At 41.3% G+C, this 26,702-nt stretch overlaps 1 protein-coding gene across 3 annotated transcripts; it reads left to right on the plus strand.

Annotated features, from left to right (window-relative positions):
* Positions 1-24,798, plus strand: NUP50 (nucleoporin 50). 3 transcript variants are annotated; one of them, XM_063134362.1, is made up of 9 exons: positions 1-88; positions 2,188-2,273; positions 7,279-7,359; positions 9,500-9,583; positions 12,786-12,975; positions 15,576-16,229; positions 18,284-18,362; positions 19,054-19,172; positions 20,305-24,798. In XM_063134362.1, exons 3-9 carry the CDS (start codon positions 7,291-7,293, stop codon positions 20,499-20,501), a joined length of 1,392 nt encoding a protein of 463 aa, XP_062990432.1. In that variant the 5' UTR covers positions 1-88; positions 2,188-2,273; positions 7,279-7,290; the 3' UTR covers positions 20,502-24,798. The 3 variants fall into 3 exon arrangements, with proteins under 3 accessions (XP_062990432.1, XP_062990434.1, XP_062990433.1); XM_063134364.1 differs by lacking the exon at positions 1-88 and adding an exon at positions 1,591-1,611 and having other exon boundaries at positions 15,576-15,647; XM_063134363.1 differs by lacking the exon at positions 1-88 and having other exon boundaries at positions 7,282-7,359.
* The last annotated feature ends 1,904 nt before the right edge of the window (positions 24,799-26,702 follow it).

The raw sequence follows: 26,702 nt of genomic DNA on the forward strand, positions 1-26,702 counted from the left end.
CGGAAGTGGTGGCGGTGAGTGCGCGTGCGCCCATCGGCCAGGGGAGCGACGCGACGCGGAGGTGTCTGTGCGGCTACGGACAGCCTGAGTAAGTGCCCCGCGGCGGAAGAAGGGCAGCGGGGTCGGCTCTTCGATAACCCTCAACGGCCATCTGGCGTTGCGCTCTGGGAAACGCGGGCGCCGAGCAGCCCCTGCTGTGGCGTCCCAGAGGCCGGGTCGACAGCGGGCGGGGCCATGGGGGTGGGGCATTCGGCCTCGGCAGCCGTTTGGAGGCTGCTTCCGGTTTGTGTGTGTGGAGAGGAATCGGTTAGAGGTGGATCCGGTTTTGATTCCTAGACCGGCTGCCGCTCTAGGAAACCTGGCCGGCTCCATCTTAATTACCGCCTCCTTCCCTGTCGCAAGCTGAGCGAGAAGCGAAACCGAGGTGGAGGAGGAGGAGGAGGAGAGGTGAGCGAGTGGGTGGGTGGGAGACCCCGGGGAAAGGGGGCCGAGTGCCCCCGAGGGGGAGGAGGGAGGCGGGGGGGCAGGAGGGGTAAAACAGGGGGGCCTCCCTGTGGCTTCTCACAGCCGTCCGGCCAGCGAAGTCGGGCGTAGGACTGAGACGGCTGAGAAGCAGAAATGTAATAATAATAATAATATATTTATTTCTTACCCACCTGTCCCTTTGGATTAAGGAGGGGAACAATATTATAACATACATAAAACTAATAAATGGGGGGGGGACATTTCCCCCCGGAATTTTCCTGGGTTTTTCCTGGGCCTTCACATCTCTATCTACTTGTAGATGTAGAAGGTGATGAATGGGTGGAGGTGTCAGACAGGGAAAGAGAGGCCTCTACTCACAGCATTGCAAAAAGATTTCAGGGGGACGACATGATCTCTCTGCCTCCGCTGCCCTCCCTTGCCCCAGAATGCTTCCCACAAGCCACTGGCAATACCTCTGGCAGCAGAGGACATGCACAGGGGCTCGCTCTCAGGGAGTTTTGCCCATAATGGTATGTCCTTCAATCCCCTTCAGCCAAGTACAAACTCTAGTGACTAGTTCAGAGGGTCTAATTTATTTATTTATTACATTTATACCCCACCTTTTTCCCAGTCTTTTTTCCCCTAATGAACACTACCTCTCCCCCGTCCCACCTTTCTAGAAATATCTCCGAACAAAGAAGGTGCACAGGAAACTATGGACACCAATCTATATATCTACACGTTCCAGGCTGACCCTCTCCCTCAGCTTAATAATAATAATATTTATTTATTTATTTCTTACCCGCCTCTCCCTTTGTATCGAGGCGGAGAACAACATTAGAACAGGAATCAGCACATTTTTTAAAATTCTTGATTTTACGTTGATCTGGGTAGGCCTGCCGGAAAAGGCTAGTCATTAAGGCTGCCTTAAAATCACACAGAGAGTGAATTTTATGAATCTCCTCCGGCAGGCCGTTCCGCAATCTGGGGGCGACAGAAGAAAAGGTCCTCTGGGAAACTGATGTCAGCCTAGTTTTAGCTGACTGAAGTAAGTTCACCCCAGAGGACCTGAGTGTGCCGGGCGGACTGTATGGGAGAAGGCGATCCCACAGGTAACCTGGACCCAAACCGTTTAGGACTTTAAAGGTAATGACCAACACTTTGTACTTTGCCCGGAAACTAATTGGCAGCCAGTGGAGTGACTTTAATGTTGGGGTAATATGCTCACCCCTAGATGTACCAACCTGGCTGACATATTTTGAACTTGTTGACATTTCGGAACTAGGTACAATGGTAGCCCTATGTAGAGCGCATTGCAGAAGTCAAGCCTTGAGGTTACCAGCACATGTACAACTGTCTTTAGGTCTTCTGACTCTAAGAAGGGGTGCAGCTGGCGTATCAGCCGAAGCTGATAGTAGGCACTCTTGGCCGTCGCATCTATCTGTAAGCTAGGAGAGTGGCTGACGTGAATGCCCTGTGTTTCCCTGGCATTTCTCCTAATCAGCTTGAGCACTCCAAAAGCAATGAAGGAGGCGAAGCTTTTTCTTGGCATGGAGATGAGTGGCAGGGAAAACAATGTCCTTCATTCTGAACCTCTGGATGTTGGGGGCCCAGTTAAAAGCAGGGGGCCGTGGCAAAGCTGGCAAGCATAGGGTGACACACTGTGTTCTCTCGCCCTGTGCCTGTTTTGATATTCATTTCTTTTGTTTGTTCTCTGCCCAGAGCACATGCCCGTGTGAAGATGTGCGTATGTTCTGCGTAAGAGGCGCTTAATTTGTCCCATAAATGTGTGGTGCCTGAGGTCAAAGGTATGTGTGTTAGTTTGGTTACAGCTATAATTATTATTAATATTTATTTATATAGCGCCATTAAGTTTTCATGGTGCTATACTGTAAGATGTAAATGGGATGGTGGGGGGGGAAGAGACTTGTTCCTGTAAGGAGTGCTTAAATTGGGATCAAGTATGTATGCTTTTAGTCAACTCAGGGTTTGATTTGTAAAGGAAGGGATGCCACGGCTAGAGTTGGCATGAGTCCTGCTAGTCACTACTTCAGCTGTTAAAATTCTGTATGTTATGTTACTGTTAAGAGGCATCAGGAAAAGGGCTAATGAAAACGATGAGAGTCATAGCTGGGCTCAAGCTAGCCTCCCAGTCACAGCCTCAGACTCCAGAACCAGTCATTGGAACCTAAAATGTGAGATAGAGCCAGTTACTCAGCAGTGAAGGAAATATTCTTTGCACATGTTCAGGGGCTCTTTCTTTATTACTACTTCCTGTGTTTTATATTTTATATCATAGCCCTGGGTTAAATTACTAGTGAACCATGGTGGTTGAATAGCTAGTATGTTTGGTTTGTACCTAAGAAACATCAATTCATATCCCATTTCTGACACGATGTCTCCTTGGGAAAGTTACTTTTTCTCAGTTTTCTCTTTATGCCAACCTATCTTAGGTTGAACAGAATAACAACTCCTATACCAGGACCTAGAGGATGCTCTCTTTGCTGTCACTGCAATTATGACATCATGAGCTACACATGAGATGCAGCCTGCCTTCATTCAAAATAGCTTCATCTACTAGGATTAGGAGATAGATCAGGTAGTGCTGATTTGTACTGGTATAGTTCAGTAAATAGAAGGCTTATTACTATTATTATAAGTAAACATGAATGTATGGTACTATCAAGGCTTTGCGTAACAGACTTGCCTTGCCAAGGTATATGCCTCTAGCTTGTTCTGTTTGTTACCATCCTATGGAATTGAGGGGGCAATTTTCAGTGGTATTTATTTATTTTGCCATTTATATTTCACCTTTCTGCATACACCATCCAAGGCAGCTAACACTAATAAACAATAAAACATTTTTAAGTCACTAAAGTCGCAATCCTCCAAGTAGGTACCTTTTTTTTTTTTTTGTCTAAACATGTATAGGATTGCACCTTAAAGGAACAATCCTATGCATATTTAGACAGAAAAAAGTTTGACAACTCCCAGAATTCCCCAGCCAGTGTGGGTGGCTGGGGAATTCTGGGAGTTGTAGGACTTCTTTTGTCAAACATGCATAGGATTACGCCCCAGATTATTTCAAATCATGGTTAGCTACTTTAGTGCATTATAACAAAAGTAATGAAAAATCTTGTGGGACCCTAAAGACAAATTAACTGTGAAATTAAGTGTTGTCCTCTGCTAGCCAGTGATACTTTTTTGTTTGGGTTTTTTTTGGAAAATTTTGAAAATTGAAATTTTCTGGAAAAATGTTCCAGTGCAAATTAAGGTCATTTGCATAAGAATTTTTTCAGTTTGCGTCAAAAACATGTTCTGATGCTCTAGAGTAGAGGTAGGCAACTTGTGGTCCTCCAGAAGTTTTGAACAGAACAAAAAACCTGGGGTGAGTGTACTGGTGACATAAGTGTGGATAACATAATAATATTAATAATAAAAATAATAATTATTCATTGTAGTTAAGTTTTAATTATTAAGACTTCAAAATACATCCAAAAGTTTACTTTAAAAGTTACAAATCCACCAGAAGAATTAATTTTGGGTTGGCAAGAGACTGCAGTGTTCCTAAAGGTAAACGTAAAAAAAGATATATAAAAATAAATAGGGTTTTTTTTAATAAGTTTTTTTTAAAAAAATTGTACCTAACAATTGATGTCTAAACAGCTGTTATATAAGAAAAATAAAAATTAATACAATTTTAGGGTGGTGGAACAATACAAGGAAGGAGAGAAATGGGGGGGAAGAGAAAAAATAGAAATAACTAAATAAACAAATAAACTAATTAATAAGTCTGCTGTATAATCATTTGTTGTTCTAATGTCCAAATGCTCAAAGCTGAAGCAGGCATACATTGTGTGTTCAGTTGTGACGTACCATATTTCTTCAACTGTAAGACGCCATCAATTGTAAGACGCACACTAATTTCAGTACCACCAACAGGAAAAAAAACCCTAAGACACACCCGCGATTCTAAGACGCACCCCATTTTTAGAGATGTTTATATGGGGAAAAAAGTGTGTCTCAGAATCGAAGAAATAGGGTATGTTGGATAAATCTCCACCATATAGCATAAAAAGATAGTTCTATTTTTCCTTGGATTAGAAGGAAATCATGAGTTATTTTTTCTGATATATTTCGGTACCATGCCAATAAGTTCAAATTGTCCATTTTTTCCACTGCAGTGTAATTGTCTGGCGAGCAGCAGTTAGTAAGAATAATAATAAATCTTTACATTTCAGACTTACATTAGTTCCTTTGTATATTGATAATAAAATAATTCTGGATCATATACAATCCTTTCTCTAATTATAACCATTAATTCTCTATGTACTAACATCCAGAATCCATGTATATGTGGACAACTCCACCATAAATGAAAATGCATGCCTTCTACCCCACAGCTTCTCCAACAAAGGGGGGTGCATGTTGAAGTAATATGTGCTAGCTGTAATGGTGTGCAAATAAAAACAAATAGATGCCAATTTTAAAAGATAAAAATAAGCTAAAAAGTGTGCGTATATAAAACCACATATTTGCATAGAAATAATAAACAAGATCACTCAGGATGCTTCCTAAGCAGTAACTTTCCAGCTAGCTGCGCATCCTATAAAGGCTTAAGGCTCTTGTTAAACAATTAGGATGCAGATGTAAAGGATGGAGCCTAGTTAACTAGCCCGATTCAAGTTGCTGGTTTTAACCTATAAAGCCTTACACGGCTTGGGACCACAATAGCTGACGCAACGCCTCTCCTGACATGAATCTACCCGTACATTACGCTCAACATCTAAGGTCCTCCTCTGGGTGCCTACTCCAAGGGAAGCTCGGAGAATGGCAACAAGGGAGAGGGCCTTTTCAGTGGTGGCCCCTCGCCCAATGAGGCTTGCCTGGCGCCAACATTGTTATGTTTTCAGCGCCAGATCAAGACTTTTCTCCCAGGCATTAAACAGTATATGTTGAGTATTTTAACTGACCCCAGAATAGTTGTTTTAAATGGATAGTGTCTGTTTTTATGTTTTTAAAATTTGCATATCAGTTTTTAATTTTCAATTTTTTAATCTTTGTAAACCACCCACAGAGCTTCGGCTATGGGGCAATACAACGACAACAACTTCAAGCACTCATCCTAAGTTAGCTGATAACACTCGATTTTTTCAAAACATCACCAGTACAACCGCAAATCAAACACATAACAGCCAAACATAAAATAATAATAGAGAGCGCTATAGTTAGTAGTCCTTCCTAATGCATGACCATCCAGTTCATCTCATTCAGGCCAACTAGAGATTTAGTCTTTAGAGTAAAAATCCAGAACAGTTCCTGTTGTAGAAGTCTGCAATGCAGTTGTTGTCCTTGGGCTTCAACCTTCTCCAAACAGCAGAACTTCCAAGTTGTCAAGGTTGTGTTTACATTCCAAGAAGTGTTGAACAAGGGGGACTTGTACCCTCTGGTTTCTTACACAGTACTTATGTTCACTGATCCTGATCTTAATAGGTATTTCAGGCCACAGCTAGACCTAAGGTTTATCCTGGGATCATCCAGGGTTCGCGCCTGCCTGAGCACTGGATCCCCTGTGTGTCACCTAGATAAGCAGGTTTGACCCCTGGACGATCCAGGGATAAACCTTAGGTCTAGCTATTGCCTCAGTCTTTCCCATGTAGATCTTTTTACAAGGGCATATAATGGCATGTATTATACCTTTGGTATTACAATTAAAGAAACCTCAGTATGGATACTGTATACTTCTGCACCTCCCACCAGACCTAGCCAGCACAGCCAATGGTGAGAGCTGACCAGAGTTGCAGACCAACATCAGGAGGGACACAAATTGCCCACACTGATGTAATTTCTCTCCTATATCCATTCTCTGTCAAATTTAAGTACCCCAGCCTTTCTGCTTCCTGAAGGGATGGTCCAAAGGGATGGCTCTTTGGTGGCCTTGCCAGCCCCAGAGAAGTAATCACCACTGCAAACAGTTAGTCTTCCCCTTTCAGTCAGTGCTGTGGGCAGTAGCTGCTATATAGCAGTGATGATGCTAGAAGCAACGCTTGCTGTGGCAGCAATCCGTGGGCTGCTTTATATTCATCCATTTTGCAGCCCTAAGTTCTATGCAAAGGGAAGTAGCTCTGCCAGAGATTATTGATCTAAGGTGATATTTAGGGACTTTTTCTGATATGACTCTTTACTCAAAAGCATTGAGTAAGAGTTTCTGTAAATCACCCAAAGAGGTTCAGCTATAGGGTGGTATATAAATGTAATGAAATAAATAAATAATAAGTGTTGATCAGTGTTGTTCCAACAGAGAAAGGAACGGAAAAAACTGGTATGGTAATACCTTGAGATTCATAACACTACATTGTCACACTGATGAAATCGTAGTGCTCTTTTTGTGACTTAATAGCGATCTTAAAACATTTTATAATAAAGCAGTTAATACATTTTAGCTTTTAAAAGTTCTTTGGTTATCAATTACTTTAGTTCTTTCTTTTTTTAAGATATTTTTTTAAAAAAGAACAGTAGCCTAACAACTGGGGCAAACAGGCTTTTACAAAAGATTTAGTAAATACAATTTAGAGAAAAACATAAAGAAAAAATTAATTAATGTGCTGTGTAATCTTCATTTAGTTGTTATAATGTTTCATTGCTCAAAGCAGAAGCAGACATGTATTGTTGTAACCCTGGTTGAATAAAATTCCAGTGTCTTAATTATGAGCTACTGTGTTACTATTTCATAATACAGGCTTGTTTTTGCCATATATTTTTTTAAAAAATAGACTTGATGAATACTGTTCGTTTGTTTATTTGTTGAATCAGTAGTGCTATAAAATGGCTAAGAGAGTGGCAGAGAAGGAGCTGACCGACAGGAACTGGGATCAAGAAGAAGAAACTGAAGAGGTAAATAATGCTAATTGCTCTTCTCAGCAGTAAAATGTGAAACTGTTGATAACAAAATCAATAGGCAGATCTTGGAAGTAGAAATTATAGTATTTTAGTAGTACATTGGTGCTGTAAGAATAAACCATAAAGGTTTTAATAACAAATTACACTACGTCAGCCAATTCTTCCTTTCTTGTACTTACTGCTCTAAATCAACTGTGGTTTGATTAAGCATATTTGATTTAAATAAAACTTTTTTAAATTGCCCCAATTTAATCTTGCATACTGTATAAATAAATCAAAAGTTTCCCTAACACCAAAATAACTGAACTGAAAAATCAGGGAAGCGCATTTAGGCTGAAATCTGGGAATAAGTCTAATTGAATCCAGTGGAATTTACTTCTGAGTAGACATAGCTAGGTTTTGCACTGTTAATTTTGTCTAACACTATATTCACACTAATGCAAAGCTTTACATGGAAATTACTATAATACTTAGACATATTTTAAGACATAATTGCTCAAGAGTAGACATTTCCCTTACATTGTTTACATTTTAAGAAAAAAATTAAAGCCCTGAAAAGTGTTAAAATATTAATTTTAGCATGTTCAAAAACCTATGCAGAATATGCATCTAGGCTAGTCACCTGAAAAAGGTTTGTCTGGCAATGTATCCATTCATTATATTATTGTGGTTGCAATCCTAAACTCACTTACTCGGAGTAAACCCCGTTGAGTATAATGGGACTTGCTTCTGCGTAAACATGTTTAGAATTGCCATGTATCTTTATGAAACAATAGGTATTTTGAAAATAGAAAATTTTCTTCGTCACATCACTGATCTTAAGGTTGGATTATGAGTCAATTGACCACCTATTTAACTGCAGTCAAATTTTCTTATGAATCCAAGAATGTCTTGTGTAAGTAGAAGCCTACATAGCCTACCCTATGGCATAGTTACAGTATTTATGTATCAAAGGGGGGACTGAAGGCTTTAAACATACTTTCCATTTAGGAGCAGACACCCACAGCCTTGTGTTAAAACCAAAATCACATTTAAAACTTAGCTATGTCCTTTATAGCTGCTGATCATATTCTATTCTATTTTATTTTAAACTAAATGAATCATAGAATTGTGGAGTAGGAAGGACCACAAGTATCATTTAGCCCAACCCTCTGCAAGGTGCAGGAAAACCAGTTAAACTATCCATGGAAGGTGGTTTCCAGCCTCTTTTTAAAAACCTCCATAGAGATGGCGAATCCAGGTTTTAGGTAGTTTCAGCATAAAAGTAAACAATGGTTTAATCTCCGGAATAATCAGATACATCTATATTTGCCCATCATTCATACCTGTGGCAATACATTGCAGTAGTTTTGAATTTAATATCAGTGTTTCATAAACCTGTTAGTTTTATGAAAGTGTATTTTGAAAATGAAACGTCTTCAAGATTAATATATTTCTCTGTTAAAACTAGCAGATAATTATTTGACTTGTCTGACACACACACACCCCTTTGAGAATGTTTATAGATAAAGGATTATGTATATTTTGTAAATATTTTGAGCAGGCCAAGTGACCAGCCCTATGTTGTTCATATGGCCACTAGTATCAGAAGCAGTATGCTGGGGAACGTGAGCAAGAAGCTGCTATTGCACTCATGTCCTACCTGTGGGCTTCCAACAGGTTGCTGGTTGGCCAGTGTGTGAACAGAATGCTAGGTTGATCCAGCGTGGTTCCTAACATTCTTATCTACAAATAATTCAGAAGTATTCATTCTGAAATGCTGTTATTAAATTGATTTCATAAAACCTGTTTATTTAATGTTGAGGTTTTTGTGCTAATAGTGAATGTGAAGTATATTTCACAATTAGATTTCTATAATATAATGGAATTCAGAAACATTGGTTGTATCCAATGTTAGTCCAAATTCGAATAGACCCATTGAAACAAATAGGGCTTAAGTTACCATGACTGATTTTAATTCCCATTCATTTTAATGGGTCTACTCCAAGAAGAGTTGCTTATTAGGTCTTTGCACTGTTATTCCTCCACTATTCATTAACAGATTGAGGGTTGTAGCATACTGGATTCCATCCAGTACACTAATTTTCAGAATACATTTATCTTGTTTGTTCTAAGAGTCTAACATTCTCTGTAGGTGGGAACTTTCTCAGTGGCCAGTGAAGAGGTTTTGAAGAACAGAGCAATTAAGAAGGCAAAGCGTAGAAACGTGGGGTTTGAGGTACATAAATATGCATAATTTTGTAGCAAGCATCCTAGTTTTTGGTCAAATTACTGTATTGCCTAAATAGAAACCTGAACGCAATGCTTATGTAGAAGATATCTAATACTAAAGAATAATGCACCCGGAATATATGACGGAAATATCCAAAGTAGTTTGATACAAGGTTTAAAAAATTCTATTTGAAGTAACTTGCATTTAGGAAATTCACACTGTAAGCCTATGCGGCAGGGTCTTGCTATTTACTGTTTTACTCTGTACAGCACCATGTACATTGATGGTGCTATATAAATAAATAAATAAATAAATAAATAATAATGAAATGGCCCCAAAGGGAGCGTTCCGTGGAACAGTTTGAGCAGGCAAAAACACTGAAATACTTTACAAATGTCCTCCACCAGTATTTCTAGGCGCCAGATAGGAGGAGAAACCTTCGTGTTCTCTGTAGCAATCCATTTGCCAGGCCTAGTCTTTAAAGTGCTGGTAGCTGTTGCATGCCTGGATTGTCCCTGTTCATCTTGGTAGCCATAGTAAGATTTGGGAGGGGGGAGCCGGGAATATGTTGACCCTGATGAGGCGACACGCTAAGCCACTGTGGTTAAGCATTTTGAGCTAAACATTATGTCCTAGCATGTTGTGTGAACTTGTGTGTTGTATAAACCATTCCTAACCATGGTGGCTACATAACTACAGTTTAAACATGCTCATTAACTATTTGCTGCAAAAAGGTTAGCGGCCTAACCATAGCTTAGTGTGTTGTCTGAACAGACCCATTGAAAAGTTACTTTATTTCTTTTATTTTGGTTGAGTCATATAATAACTGTGTGTTGTTACTAATTCATCTCTATACCAAGTAGGAGGGGAGAAGTATTCTTCACAGTGATTTCAGAAATGCTTAATCTGTATTGTGGACACTCACACAACTTTTTATAGATGACTTTTGTCATCTGTGAATAAGTGTTCTGTAGAACTCATTTTTATGAAAATCCAACATAATATAGGCTGGTTCATACATGGATTTACATTTCTTTAGAACCCAGCACTTAATGATTGTAAGCCAGATCTTGCACTATGTTAATTGGAAAGTTTTAAGTTGATGCTGGGTGTTGAGTGTGAGAACTGGCCCTAAGACAGAGCAGGGATGTAATGTATCTCATAGAAGAGCCTTTACCAAATTAATTCCCTCTAGATGTGTTGGACTACAGTGCCCATTGTCCCTAGTCAGTGTGGCCAGGGATGGTGGGAGTTGTAGTCCATCACATCTGGAAGGCATGTCTTTGGGGAAGGCATACCCTAGAAGATAAATCCTTGAGTAAGAGAAACAAAACCATTCCTACATGAAGATGACTTGATATCAACGTGCATGAACAGAAATAGTGATTCCCCCCCCCCCGAATTGGTAGCTAAAGGTAATTTGCTCTGTCTACTGTGGAGCAAGAGGGAGGGGTTCCACTGTAACTTCAGTAGAAAATTATTGTTCTGAATTTGGTCAGTTTTCATTAGTAAAGGCTGTCTTTTGTTGTAAAGAACCATGAACATTGATTACACAGTGGCTGCTTTCACACATTCTCTTAAACCAGGATTTGCAGAGAATCCTGGCTTATTCATGAGCAGCACGTTGCTCCTGCTTGGCTCTGCCTGCTGGTGGGAGTGGCTAAAGTAATCAGAAACTAACCAGGGAGCAAATGCTTTTTATTGCATCCAAACCAAAACTCCTGGTTTGTCGCTGCATAATCTCAAGCCTGTTACAGAACAGCTTCAGAAATACTGGATCTCTGGAGTGTGTATTGTGTCCTGTGGATTTAATTGGACTTACCATGATACCTTGGCTGAAAAATTCATTTCAGTTCTGGAAGACACACCCTGAAAAGCTGCCAGGAGTAGAGTTAATGCTCCCAAACCACCATAGAGTGACTGGTCCGATAGAATATTCTTGCTTTCTTCTTTTTTTTAGCTTAAAAGGGGTTCTTTGTGAGTGCAGAAAACATGCAAATGCTTGCCCAATTAAAAAGGGAGGCATTTCCACAAGAGTACCTGTGAATAGGCTGCAGAAGCCCATGAAAGGGATGTGCTGTCTCTTTGCAGCACTTCTGGGCTTGGGTGGGGAATGCAACACATCTCTGTTATGGACTTGATGGCCTGTTGCTGCTGCCACATGCTGTACATAGTCATTCAACCCGAGCAATCTCTACTTCCACAGCCTTTCTCTGAGGAGTCCCAATGTCAGCCCTGTGTTCTGCCACATGAGGTCAGAGCTACCTACATTTGTCCAAATTGGAATTTAGGGCATGGGTAAATGCCTCCATTGACGGTTGTCAATGATAATCTATGGCAGCCTTCCCCAATCTGAGAGCCATTGTGGTGTAGTGGCTAGTCCCCACTCAGCCATGGAAGCTCACTGGGTGACTCTGGACCAGTCACAGACCCTCAGCCCAACCTACCTCACAGGGTGGTGGTTGTTGTTGTTGGGATAAAACGGAGAGGAGGATTATGTATGCCACCTTGGGTTCCGTGGAGGAAAGAAGGCATGATATGAATGTAATAAATATTAAATAACCTGGTGTCTTACAGATGTTTTGGGCTACAACTCCCTTAATTCCTGATCATTAGCCATGCTGGCTAGGACTGGCAGGAATTGGTCCAAAATATCTAGAGGGCAGCAAGTTAGAAATGGCTGACCTAAGACACCTGACCATCATACAAGGCACTTGCCCACCACTCAAGGCACCTGCCCACCACACATGTGGTTAAAGGTCCCTTTAGACCCCTGTTGTGTATACATGGAAATTCACATGTGCATGTGAACAGGGATGCTTGCCACTAAGTCAGAGGTTTCAGTTGGTTTCTAGTTCCTGGTTTGTTTGGGAGTGACAAGCCAGGTATCCCAGTTTGGGCATGATGTTAAGTATTTCCTCCTGCTTAGGTTCTGGTTACTTTAGCCACTCCTGCCGGTGGGAGGAGCCAAGCTGGAGCAGTTGGGCAGCTTGTATTAACATGCAACGTGTGAATGAACAGCCAGGGTATTTTGCCTTATTGTTACATGCGAACACAGCCAGTGTGAATGATAATACTATGAAGGAAAATCCATGTGCTTATTTGAGAGCAATTCGATGGAACTGTGGAGACTAAGTAAATGTGTCTAAAGCTTGAAGTCACTGAATTATAAAGTGAGAAAGAACAACTTATTTATATTCTCTTTCAGTCTGAGAGTGGTGGAGCTTTTAAAGGGTTTAAAGGTTTCGTTTTACCTTCCGGAGTTGGTGGATTTTCTGGCTTTGGCAATGGCACCGGAACTAAGCCTTTAGGAGGACTATCCAATGGCAGTAGCAGCATTACACATAATTCTTCACTTACCAACTTAAAGACAGCGGCTGAAACGCAGCCTACATTTAGTAAGTTTACCACTAAATTTATACTTGGCCGACATGGCGTTAAAATCTCTTCAGTTGATATCTGTAAAAATGTATTGAATGGTTAAAAGGGAGATGAAAGGTTTGTGTAAGTATGGGTCACAGGAGGAGAAAGCTGTACGTAGCTCAATGGCGAAGTTTGTGCTTTTCAACTCTGACTTAGTCTCCAGTACCTTTGGTTAAACGTTCTTGGCTAACAGGCCTGGAAATTGCCAATACTGAAATGTTAGTGAGTTCCTAACCCTGGCTGTTCATTCACAATAGCAATGGACTAGCTATCTTGATTTGATTTCCTTGCCTAACATACTTACTCTGATTTATATCCTGCCCTATTCTGAGGGCTCAGGTCAACTAGCAGCAGTTTTGAAGTGTGTATCTAAAACCATGTCCCCTTAAATGCACAATGCAACAGGGCCTATGATGTGTGTGGGAGAATAAACAAGGCTGGAAATTAGTGGCAATAAATCCTACGCAGAATGCTGCAGAGTACCGGGTGCACAACCTGCAGCTGGAGGCCACATGTGGTCCTCCAAGGCTTTTACTGTGGGCCCACAAGGTACCCCCACCATTGCCAAATTCACACATACACCAACTTTCCCACTGCCAGTGCTTTCTACTCCCTCCCATAGAGATCCTCATATAGATTACTCTTTCTCCATCATTGCTAGCAGTGAGGAAAGAGCAGTCAGTATTACTATTTGAGATGTAAAATCAGTATTACTATTAGAGATGTAAAACGGGGGGTTTTCGGGGGGGGTATTCCAGAAAAAATGATTTTTTGAAAAAATTCAATACTAGCACTTTTTAGGGATTGAAAGTAACTTTGTTACTTTAGGAACATAAAATGTGATTATGTGCAGGTTGGTTTGGCGTGACATTGGTATATTAAAAGTAAAGTATATTCAAGCAATTATTACAAATTGAATTTAGTTTTTTAAATTTTTACTCTTTTTGTAACAAATGGAGCTGCAAGCTCCTGAACTGTAAGGAACTTCTTTGGTTTTGCCAGTTTATGAGGAGCAGGCAAAAAACAATTAAAAACAAACAGAAGAAACCATCAACATTCGTAACAAAGAAAATTATTTATGTCTCCATTAGTCCTCCACAGTGTCAAGCAGATATAAAGAACCCATTCTCATAAAAAGCATTGTGAAAAAAGGGGGATTAAGACTCAATGAATATGTATGGAATTTAATCAAACTCATTTTCTGAGCTATAGCCATCACTATCAGCAGTTTCAGTCTCTACTTCAATGGCAGTGCTGCCCCCTAGAGGCAGAAATACATCCTGCTCTTGCATTTGAGAGTTGTAGGACACTTGTCCTCAGTGCACAGAAATTGTAATAATCTGATACTGTACATAGTTTTTAGAAATCATTTGGAAAAGTAAATATCTGAACACCTTGTCTTAAACATTTTATTCATTGTGCTAAAATAAAACATCCCATAATCAATTATTTCTTCTTCTTTTTCAATTTTTTGGGAAAAAACCCCAAAAAGGCTTCGTAAAAAATGGGGTGGGTGGGGGTGGGAATGTTTTTCCCCCAAAATTTGGCTGTTTTTTTTCCAGGCCTTCCCATCTCTGATCAGTATTGTGCATATGGGTATTTGTGCACTTGCGTGCACATGTGCGTGTGACACCAACCCCCAAGCCAGCATCACATGCAGTTCTTGGGACCAAAACTGTTGTGCACCTCTGCTGCAGCGGTATCTTCAGCTGCAGTGGTGGAGGAAAGGCAATGCTAGGCGCCAGCTCTTGTCAAGAGCCCAAGTCCCCTGCTGCTGCCAGTCCCCTGCTGCTACACCTGCCCAGGATTAGGGTGCCAAGCACCTAGTATTTATCCCTTGCCCAGAGGTAGGGTGCCAAGCACCTAGTATTTATTCCTCGCCCAGAGGTAGGGTGCCAGGCACCTAGTATTTATTCCTCGCCCAGAGGTAGGGTGCCAGGCACCTAGTATTTATCCCTTGCCCAGAGGTAGGGTGCCAGGCACCTGGTATTTATCCCTGTCACCAGACAGTGGGCATAGCAAGCTGATTGGTTTTAATGGTCCCTCTTTAGCTCTTCCCACCCTAGTATTCTGGAACTAGAGTTTTCTATATTGTGGCTTGATTAAAATCCAAGAAAAAGACTGTTTAAATCAAGTTTCCTATTTTGAAATGAACTGATTTCTTGAACAAGTATGCATACCAACTTTTTGCATACTAACAATCATATAGGTTTGCAACTAAATAGAATCTTCATCTATCTTTAGGAATATAATCCAAAACTTTTGACCATGTGACCCAAATGCCTTTTGCACTACAGGATCTGTGGCTTTCTGTAAACTTGCAAGGATACTGTGGCTTTTTGGTAATTCTGATGTAAATGGGGTTAGAGAAGTGAATCCAGGCAGCTTTTCTGTTTACTTTTTTCAGTATTTTCTTTGCTGCCTACAGGCTGGTCATATGGTTCATACAAGGTCAGGAGAAATAGCTTTTGAGTAAGAATCTAGACTTTGAATGCTTCCTGAAGAGTGTGTGTATGCGTTGGAATTAGGTACTTTTGCTGCTCTTAAGTTCATAACATGTTTTTCTTTCTAATAGGTTCTGTGGTATCCAGTGGTTCAGTGAATAATGTTGTGGTTCAGAAAAAGCCTGCAAGTGTGGAAGCAAACGGTGAGAACCGGCAGCCGTTGTCCTCTGGATTCATTCAAAGTAAAGCATGCAGCTCTGATACTTACCATAAACAGTTAACTGCTCTAAATTGTTCTGTGCGTGACTGGATAGTAAAGCATGTAAACGCCAATCCACTCTGTGACCTGACGCCGATCTTCCAAGACTATGAGAAATATTTAGCTGAGATAGAACAGCATGGAATAAGTAGTGACAGCGGTGACTCTGAAAGTGACAATAACAAGGCTGCTGGAACTCAGGCTGGCTCTGCATTTGGAAGTTCAAATCTTCAGCAAGGTTCAACATTTTTCTTTAACAGCAACAAATCTGAGGATACGTCCGGAAAGAAAACGGAATTGGAAAAGAAAACGGAACCAAAACTAGGGTCTACTTCAACCGTCTCGTTTACTTTTAGCCAGAGTGTTGACAGCTCTGGTGGGAATTCTGGTGTATTGCCTAGTTTCTCATTCTCCTCTGGAAGCACAGGTTTATTTGGAAAAGATGCAAACCAGGGCAAGGTTGTTCCTTCATTTTCCAGCAATTCATTAGATACTCAGACAGAAAGTGGTGGCAATGAAGATAAAGGTAAAAATTAATTGTTTTAGAAGTTGACAAAACTGGGTACAATCTGTCTTCCATTACAATTGATGGTGAAACTCTCACTGATGATATGCTGGAGTGTACCCAGTAATAGTTCTTTAACATTTGCTCTCTCTAGTTTGTAGGGACTTAAATGTGGCACCTTGTGGCAACCGTATGTTTCTCAACGAGCTGCCTGCGCCTATATGCTCAGAGCGAAGGAAGATACCTCCCCCAAGGTCTCCATGCATTGCAAAGAATTTGAAGTGGGGCGGGCTTTCATAGCAGGGTCCATGGTTTTCTGGTGTGTTGGGGAGGTATCAAACCTTGCTTCACAACAGGTTTTGGAGACATTCCGAAGCAGCAAGAAACTTGCTTGTTTTGTGTCTCGAAAGCCTGGCATGAAGTAAAAGACTGATCCAGTCCCTTGCTGGAATTCTCTTCACATACCAGAGGACTCTGGGATTTCAAAATCATTTAAATGGTTTTGCTATTTTTTGCCCTGATAAGGATTAGGAGCAATTCTACAATCACATGTTAATTATACCACTATATGTGGGAACATGGCTAGGCGTTTGATGAATTACAAAATGGCTAGATTTGCTTAAAGTTGTGCATTTTGCTTTTTGTGTTGTGGCAAGTAGGAAAAAAACCCACGTTTTTACAGCTACTATCAAGTAGAATTTCATCAAGTGTTCTGGAATTTTAATAGCAAGAACTTTATTTTGGAAAGCTTCTAAGCCAATATTTTGAAATGTTCAAGGCTTCTAAATAATTGAAATAAGAGTCATTGAGGAGAAACTAAACAACCCCAGCTGTTGTAACCTTCCCTCATAGGAGAGTTGTCCTTTTCTGCACTTTTTAAGCTGTGGTGACCAGAACTGTACATAGTTCTAACTCTGGTTGCACCATAGATTTGTATAAGGGCAGTATGATACTGGCAGTTTTATTCCCAATTCCTTTTTTAATAATGCCTACCATGGAGTTTGCCTTCTTTACAGTGGCTGCACACTGGGTTGACCCCAGCCCCAAAATCTCTTTCTTGGTTGTTAGCTGCCAGTTCAGTTGTTTTTGTTCCAATGTGATCTTACCAAATATTGTCAAACTGACAGCCCACCTGTTTTTTAAACGTGCATTATAGGGCTGTGCATGGACCCCCCGCTCCTGATCCGCAAATTGCGTATCAGGCCCGCTCCGCACCGCCTTAATCCGCCTAGGGTCCGCTCCGCTCCGCTACAGAGCTCCGGCTCCGAATCAGAGCTCCGCAGCGGCGGGGGGCAGCGCCAGGTAAGGCCTTCCTCCCCCTTACCTGCTTCCGTCCCAGCCCGCCGCCAGCTTCACAGGAGCCCACGGCTCAACCAGGAACTGTAGGCCCCGCTCACAGCCTACACTTCCGGGTTGAGCCGCGGGCTGTAGTGAAGCCGGCGACGGGCCGTGATGGACGCAGGTAAGACCCCCCTCCCCCTTACCTGGATCTGCCGCCGTTGCCGCACAGGCGGTGGCAGGGCCAGGTAACCACCCCCCTTTCTTCCTCCTTACCTGCATCCCTCCACGGCCCCGCGGCTGCTTCAACTGAGCCCGAGGACTCAAACACGAAGACCAGGCGGCCTGGTCTTCCTGTTTGAGTCCTCGGGCTCAGTTGAAGCAGCCGCGGGGCCGCGGACGGACGCAGGTAAGAGCCCTCTCCCACTTGCCCCCTTACCTGGTTCTGCCACTGTCGCCGCACGGGCGGTGGCGGCAGGGCCAAATAAACCCCCCTTACCTTTTTTGCAGAGCTCTGGATCGAGGCGAAGGATCTGCCTTCACCTCGATACGCTCCGCTGCTCCCCCGATCCTCTTCGCCTCTGCCTTAAGGGGAGGCGAAGCACCCCAATCCTCTTCTGCTTCTCCGGTCTGAGGAGAAGCAGAGCACAGCCCTAGTGCATTATATCTTCTATTTAATAATACAGATGCTTCATTTCAAAAGATCTGCATGTAGTAGTACATTTTCATGTATTTGCTATAGCGATTCAGTTTCTTACTGTATGTATAATACTGGTCTGAAATCCTTCTTCCCGTAGGGGGTGATGAAGAGGAGGAGGAGCCACCCAAAGTCGTAGTAAATGAAATAAAGGAAGAGGATGCTTTCTACTCAAAGAAGTGAGTTGCGTCCTTTGCCGTAGTGACTGTGGTTATACTCTTATTATGAAGTAAAGAGTTTGGTTTGAATGCCTGTAGTCTTGTTCCTATGCAAGTGAAAATCTTCAACAATTACTAATCCATGCAGTTGCAGAGTAAGGCATGTTCTATTGGCTTAGCTGACGTGTATGTCTTTTCATACGACCTAAGTTCATGTCTTGACTGATGTGTTCCACCAGGTACACTTTAATGGTGATCCTCATTTTGGAATGGGGTGTCAGGCTGGGCTCCAAAAAGCTGCTCTGTCTCACTTGGAGGACCATGTTCTTTTTTTCTCTGAGAACAGCTATGTTGAAACGTCTCCTAAATTTCAAAGGCGGTTTCCCTTGCAGTTTGGGGGGAGCTGCTTCTCAAAACAAATATGAAGCACCCTTCAGAGCATGGAAATAATGCTGTGGGGATTATTCTGGGCATTGTTTTCATTCTGTTTTAAACATTTTAACATAATTTGATCATGATCCAAAGATCTAAAACTTTAAAGGATTAATCTGGATAGTTTTAGTATGACCTTAAATGTATTGCTTGTTTGCATGCTTGTGCAAACAATAGCCGAGCTATTTTGATGCTTTTCTTAATCTGTTCCATGCATGCAGGTTCTGTGCAATACGTCCTAAGCCTCACTTGTGTACTCACATCCTTATATTTTTTTCAGATGCAAAGTCTTCTACAAGAAAGATAATGAATTTAAAGAAAAAGGTGTAGGGATGTTGCACTTAAAACCTGCAGAAAATCAGAAGACTCAGCTCTTAATACGGGCAGATACTAATTTAGGTATGTGACTCTTCCTAAAATTAGTTCTATAAACTTGTTTCAAAAGTCACTGCTAAATAGACTCCCTTTAGTTAGTCTATTTAGCACTTCAGCTGTGTGAGAAATTCGGGGGGGGGAGGGGGGCTGCGTAAGTAAGCAACACGCGTGTTCTCCTTCACCGGTTGTTGTGGTTTCTGTTTCAGTAGGATGTATGCATTTGCTAGTACAGAGTTGGATTACCTCTCAGAAAGGCTGTGTGTGTCTGGAATCTTGAGGCAAAGCAATATCGATAGGCATTCTAGGCACTCTGGCTTTTCCACCACTGGTTCTCAATAATGTGTGTCCTTTATTTTAATTGCTAAGTGGAAATTGTACAAACAATAATATTTTTTCAGTGGAGACCTTATCCCTTTTTAGGAATAATAGTTGATGAGATGAGAGAATTAGTGAGGGAATTAAATGGGAGGAGCTGTAATTCAGTAACAGAGTACAAGCTTTCTTCAGCTAAAAAATGAATAAATTCTAGTAGCAAGGCTTGGAAGAACCTGTGCCTGAAACCTTAGAGAACCACTGCTAGATGAAATAGACTCTGCTTGATCAGTAAGTTGACTTGATAAAAGTCAGTTGGATTTGTTTACATCCGTCTGGAAACAAAGCCCTCTGAAGAGAGACTGAAAGAACTGGGCATGTTTAGCCTGGAGAAGAGAAGATTGAGGGGAGACATGAGAGCACTCTTCAAATCCTTAAAAGGTTGTCACACAGAGGAGGGCCAGGATCTCTTCTCGATCCTCCCAGAGTGCAGGACACGGAATAACGGGCTCAAGTTAAAGGAAGCCAGATTCCAGCTGGACATCAGGAAAAACTTCCTGAACGTTAGAGCAGTACGACAATGGAATCAGTTACCTAGGGAGGTTGTGGGCTCTCCCACACTAGAGACATTCAAGAGGCAGCTGGACAACCCTCTGTCAGGGATGCTTTAGGGTGGATTCCTGCATTGAGCAGGGGGTTGGACTCGATGGCCTTGTAGGCCCCTTCCAACTCTGCTATTCTATGATTCTATGAAATATCTCCATTGTGTAACTGCAATTATTTTGCTATACTGAGTTGTTGCAAAATATAAATTTCTGCTTTCCCAAACTCCACATGTTTGTAGGAAACATATTGCTCAACATTTTGGTGCCCCCTAAGATGCCGTGCTCAAGAACAGGGAAAAACAACGTCCTTATTGTCTGCGTTCCGAATCCACCTGTTGATGAGAAGAATGCCACGATCCCCGTACCTATGTTGATCAGGGTGAAAACTAGCGAAGATGCAGATGAGCTGCACAACATTTTACTGGAGAAGAAATAGGTCTAAAATCTGACCTATTGAATGTAATGAGGAAAACTTGCCAAACTGCTGCTGCTTTTTTTTGCTTCCCTTGACTCTATTAGTAACTGTTAAAACTTGCTTCTCTGACATTCTAAGGACTGTCTTAGGAATTCTGAAAGATTTGGGTGAGGGAAATAAACTAAGATGGCCAATAAAAGCTTTAATTTAACACAAGTGTCAATCTTTCCTCCCTTCTAATTTGAAATACCTAATGAGTGAATCGTATTTGAATAAAACTTGCATATCAAAAAATAAAATTTTAATTATACATAATAAAACAAAACTGTTGAAAGCACACACATTGTCTAAAACGTTATACCAGAAATTGTGGAAGAGAAAATGGTGTGAGTGGGAAGAAAAGGATGCATATAAACTCCTGGGACTTAATCCCAAGTTTGAACTCAGATCCTTCTCCTCAAGATGAAATCACTGTTAGAATTATGTTGAAGAAATGCTTCAAACTGAACATTATAACTTTGTTTTGAATAACACAGCTGCTGGAGAACACTGAATTTGGGGCTGAGGTTTAGCAGAAAAATGTATGTTGTCTGTAGAGTTCATCTGAAAGTAATTGTCATATGGTGCTTATTTGCCAGTTATACCGCTGTGTCTATTCCATGTTTGTTCAAGTGCTCTCAAAGAGCCTTAGAGGCCAAAGTTGGAGATTCCATTATTCTTTTCTCATTCCATTGAGTTGATGGAGAAGGTAGAGGGGCGATATTCTTCCCATTGCACATGACTTCGCCATCTCCAAACCAACACCCTCAAAATGCGTTTGACTACAGCTTCCGTCATCCCCAGCCAGCTGTCACCAAACACATTTCGAGGGCACCAGGCTGAGGAAGGCTAGTTCGGCTGTCCGTTGGATTTTGTCACAGCCTGAGGACCTTCCGTTGCGATGCGTCCGTGGGCTCTTACCCGCTGTACTCATCTGCTAATGTCCTATTTTAGTCTTCAGGCTTGAAAACCTGTGCAATCCCTATTAATGTTAGGGGGCTTGTGCAAGAGAGCTGTGAATTGTGCTCACATTTTGTGTGCGCACATTTTTAAGGGGATCAGCAGTCAGCCAAACTTTGGATAACATGCTATTTGAATAGGTGTCTTACTAATGTGTGGAATTCCAAAAGGTGTTGATTGCCACAGGTTGTGAACCATTTGAATCTTTAATGTATGTTAGTGCTTTAAACTGGAAGGGGCCTGGGCTGCTGTAGAAGCAGAAGCCATTTTAAAAATGAATTGGTGCCTTTTTGCATCAGGTTTAAGTGTTGAACCTCCTCAAAAAGTATGTGTTGGGTTATTTCAAGAGCCCACTGCCACACACTGAAACACCTTGGGGTACAATTTAGTCAGGAGTTACCTTGCACAAGCCCTGTTGAAATGAAGGTGAGCTCCCATTTATATCAGGGGGGCTCTACCAGTGAACGTGTCACTGGATTATGCTGTTTAGCATCTGAGTGGGTGAGAAACCAGAAATGCTAATCTGCATGTTATACTGAGTCCAGTGTACAATGAGAGGCTCAAGTTGAATAGCCAAGAGCTTCAGTAACCCTGCTCACTCTTATCTTTGAGAAATAGTGTCTTAAAAACCTCCATCTCTTTACTGCAAGTGTCTGGACCCTGTGGGGGCGATTAGCGTGCTTTTTCTAGTAAGTATTCCCACACACCAAATACAATTTTTATATTGAGCGACTGTTACTCTTACTGGTTTATTGTGTATTTTGCACTTGTCTGATTCCTAAAATGCAGCTGTGTATGTGTAACAATTCTCCATTTGTTGAATAGAATAAGAAACCATATATCAATTCATTAAGATGCTGTTTGTTCTCATGTCCTTTGCTATGTCTTATGTAATGCTGTTCCTGTAAGAAATCCAATGTATCGCATTGCTTTTTTTATCTTGCTTTTTGAAGTTTCAAACAGAAGGGATGAGTGCTCAAGAGCTGTTCAAAAGGATGAGGGAGGGTGTGCTAGCTAGCTAAGAGAGTAATCCGTTAAATATCAATAGGTAGTCAGATTTGCTGGAAACTTTAGACTCCACAATGCACAGTATAGCAAATAAAACTAATATACTTTGTGTCATTTTGGGACATTGTTGCTACAAAGCACAGTGAATCCTAGGTATCAATACCAAACACCATCAAAAATGCATTGAGAAAATTGGGCTGGTGGAGCAAAAGGATAATACAAGGGATGCATTCCAGACACACATATGACAAGCTGCTTTTGGAACCCTGGGGTTCTCAAAGCAGTTCCTGGTGTGCTCTGAATGACTGTTTAAAAAGTCATAGAAATTGCAGAAATCCAAGGCAGAAAGAGGGTTTTCAATGGGTGCAGGAAATGGGTTTAATTCAAAACACTTGGGGACCTGTATTATGTACAATTTACCTTGCTGCCAAAAGGAACTTCTGACAACCTTAGTAACTGAATGGCATCACTTTGTTGTTGCCTTATCTTGACTCTCCATAAGTACAGCATGCAACTATGAAGGGCAAGCCTGCCGTGTCAGATCATGCTAAGTGTGTAAATATGAGTGAAGCCATTACATAAACTAGGTTAGTGGTTTTGGCTCCTCCTTTGGAGTAAACATAGCGGGTTATTTTACAGTGCCGCTGAGGAAGGCATTCCATTGAAACACATGGGGTCCTGTAGGATGTGTGTTGAAAGTATTTCCCACACCTTTTAAGAATGTTTCTTTGTGATTTAAAAAATGTCAAGATCCCTGCCATGTGTGCCACAGGAGCCTACAGTTGAGCTTCAGCTATTGGGTGGTATAAAAACGAAATAAATAGCAATGTGAATTGTGGCAAGATGACCAGTTTCAGCAAATGCTTAAGAAGCCCTCTTCCTTCCTCCCCCACCCACCATCCCTCTGCGTATAACTTGAATGTATAAACTAGTCAGTTTTAAATCCTAAGTGTTGACTCTGTTTTTGGCTCACATTAAAGTTATTACAGGAATCACAATTCTAACTGCTAAGTGGATCAAAACTACGTCGTGTTATAGCAGAAGGACACGTGCATAGACTTCATCTTGCAGGGTCTTGATATAGCTCATATTGGTTTGGTCCCACTGAAAGATAAGGTAGCATTTTCGTCATTTTGCAGGATCTCGGGGTAGGTTTAAAAGTCTGTATAAAACTGGACGATTGATTTTTCTTTTGCACAAAGAGGTAGCTTTAATTATATTGAAAAATCTTAATTGAAAACTAGGCTATTGCTATGTGCTGTATAATGAAGGGACATTGTCTTAATTTGCAATCTAATCACTTGTCGCCTTGTAGACACAGTGTAGTCTGACTACTGCGGTAAGGATAAGTAACTGCTGTTCTGTTGTCAGTTTCCAACAGAATTTGTAAAAAAAAAATCATTTTTGCATTGTGACAAGTAGAGAGGCTAAAAAGTTCATCTACTGATGTGTGAGATAGTGCTCTTTTGCACGTGCACAGTCGTCTCAGAATAGTAAGGTTAAGGCCTGGTTCTCACTGAGGTAGCAAACCTTTGTCTGGGCTGTGTTATCACTTTTAGACCTGCCCTGCCCTGCCCAACTGGATGTGCTCACAATGTGTTGAATGGCAACAGTCCACATTTGGGAGGCACTAGGTTGAGGCGTTTGTCTTAGATTGCAGGTAAGAGACTTGGACCATTGAATGTATTTTGGGTAGAAAGGTTATAGTGCAGCCTTCTCTGTGACGTCTTGTATTCTATGTAGAATGAATTATTTTGTAGGAAGCAGCATTCAGTCATGTGAAACCCCACCTGCAGTCCAGTTCAGGTGCAGAATTAGAGCAAAACTGCTTGTTCTGGGAGAATGCGGTCTCTTTTTTTTTTAGTCCTTTGGAAGATCTGTCAGACTGCAAGTTCTGGACCGCTTTTTTATGAAGCGTTGGGGTGGGGGATGTGTGGCTAGTTTTGATTTATTCTCAATCTGCAACCAAACATTTGTAAACTAAAAATGTAGCTGCATATGAAGAATAATTTAGTGTTAGGTCTTGCTCTAACTCCCTTTGCAACATCATCTAACCTTAAAACAATCTCAGACTGTTCTGTTCTAATAATGCCTTAAGTTGTTTTTAGCAGAAGTTGCTAAATTGTATACCTTACATGTAACATTTTATATATTTCACGGTGCATGGAAATAATGTATAAAAGCTTAATGAACAGCTGTCTGAACAATCGATACAAACTTCTCTTTCCACTTAACCATCCAAATAAGCTGTTTGTTTGTTTGTTCCCACCCTAGAGGACGCTATCTTAGGAGATAAACCATTTGAGAATTGGACTTGCCTTGTACCATTTTTTTCACATGTCATTTGCTAGTTGTGCTTTCTGAAGAAACGTACAAAAATCCATGGAAATGTGAATAAACAACTGGGAGATGTTAACTCTGGTTTGTGTATGTTTGCAGCCCACCTTTATGTTTTGTGAAGAGGGTGGGAACAGTACAGGTGATTAAAGGGGGCATAACTTAGTAGCGGAGAGCCTGCTTGCATGTTGAAGGTCTCATACTCAATCCCTGCCATTGTCAGTTAAAAAGGGATCTTGGGTAGCTGAAACCTTGGAGCGTAGCTCTGCCAGTCATAGTAATCACTGTAGGCCTATAAGTGGATGTGTGCCATTGACAGTGACCACGTGCATCTGTGTTGACTCAGTCCTGCGAACCTGTTTCTCAACTTGAAGGATGGTCGAGAAGAGCACCTGGTTAAAGTTCTTGCTACCTCCCTTTGCAGAAGCTCCTTCAGAAAGCTCAGAGGTGTCATTGCCTCGATATTGGGGGGTTGGAGGGAGAGATACTGAAGGCTACAATACCAAAGTATTTCATCTTCCAAGGTCCTTTTGAGACAAATGTAGCTTTTGGAGAAGCTGGGGCACTTTGCTGTGAATATGAGAGGATAGAAATTGGACTGTAAAACAAGCAGTGGAATGATTTAATTACTTAATCTTTACAAGCTATTAATGTTCTTGGTAAGATTTGCTTTTCAATCTGCCATTTAGCCACAAAATGTAGTGTTGATCTACTGCATTCCAGATGCCATTGTCCTACAAAGCTGACATCCGTGCAACACACACATCTGGATTGAACACACACATGTATGTGTAGCATGAGGACCACAGTGTTCATATTAGTCTCTTGAGCTTGGTCTCTGAGCATAATTACATTCCAAAGTACAAACTGCAATTAAAGGCTTTGGGTACAGGCAGCTTCACCGTATGTACTTATCCAGCCACTGAAGTACATACTACCATACTGCTGTCATAAGTGTCATAAATTCAAAAGTGAATGAGCTTTTATTATACGCGCAACTAATTTCTAGAATAGGCTTTATACAAAGCATGGTTTGAAAAATAATCTCAACAGGCATAGTGCACACTTGCAAGGGAAACCCTGTAGTTGGGCACAACTAATAATGTGTGTGTGTGTGTGTGTGTGTGTGTGTGTGTGAAGTACTATGGGGAAACTTATTAAGTTATAGCCTGCTTTTCCACCAAAAACAGTGTTCAAGGTCCTCACGATTTTCATAATGATATGATTAAAAAGCTTTGAATTAACTGCAGACATGCTGAAAACCATTCTTGATGGCATTCCAGTGATTGGGGGACAACGACAGGCTAACCCTTCATTACCGTGGGCTAAACTGACCTTACTGACTCATTTAAGAGTTATGAACAACCACATACAAATGAATTGAGCTGCAACATTCTACAGAATGGCCCCCTGGGGCAGTAAGGTCCCATGATGCTTTTCCTATGGGCTATCTCAAGTCAGATGTACATTGAATATTCACTTTAAAAATATACAGCAATTGACAGAGCAGTCTTATGCATGGGGAGAGTTTATAACCCACTGGCCGAACACAAGATTTGCATGCAGGAGGTACCAGGTTCAGTCACAGGTATCTGCAGATAGGGCTGGGAAATGTCCTGTCTGAAACACTGGAGAGCCACTACCAGTCAGTGGCCTGGTTCAGACAACACGCTAAACCATGCTGCTTAACCACAAAATGGTTAAGGGAATGCCCTTTACCATTTTGTGGTTAAGCAGCATGGTTTAGCGTGTTGTCTGAACCAGGCCAGTGTCGACAGTACTGGGCTACATGGACAAAGTATAAGGCAGTTTTCCATCTTTACTCAAAAATAAGCCTTGCTATGTTCACTGGGGCTTTGTGTATTTAGGATTGCAGCC

The sequence above is a fragment of the Elgaria multicarinata genome, chromosome 9, assembly GCF_023053635.1.
Source record: "Elgaria multicarinata webbii isolate HBS135686 ecotype San Diego chromosome 9, rElgMul1.1.pri, whole genome shotgun sequence".
NCBI lineage: Eukaryota > Metazoa > Chordata > Lepidosauria > Squamata > Anguidae > Elgaria > Elgaria multicarinata.

Coding starts and splice junctions, on each gene's coding strand:
- NUP50 (XM_063134362.1), top strand. CDS start 7,291: ATGGCTAAGAGAGTGGCAGAGAAGGAGCTGACCGACAGGAACTGGGAT. Junction 12,976..15,575: donor TGAAACGCAGCCTACATTTA/GTAAGTTTACCA, acceptor TCTTTCTAATAG/GTTCTGTGGTATCCAGTGGT. Junction 19,173..20,304: donor ACGGGCAGATACTAATTTAG/GTATGTGACTCT, acceptor ACATGTTTGTAG/GAAACATATTGCTCAACATT.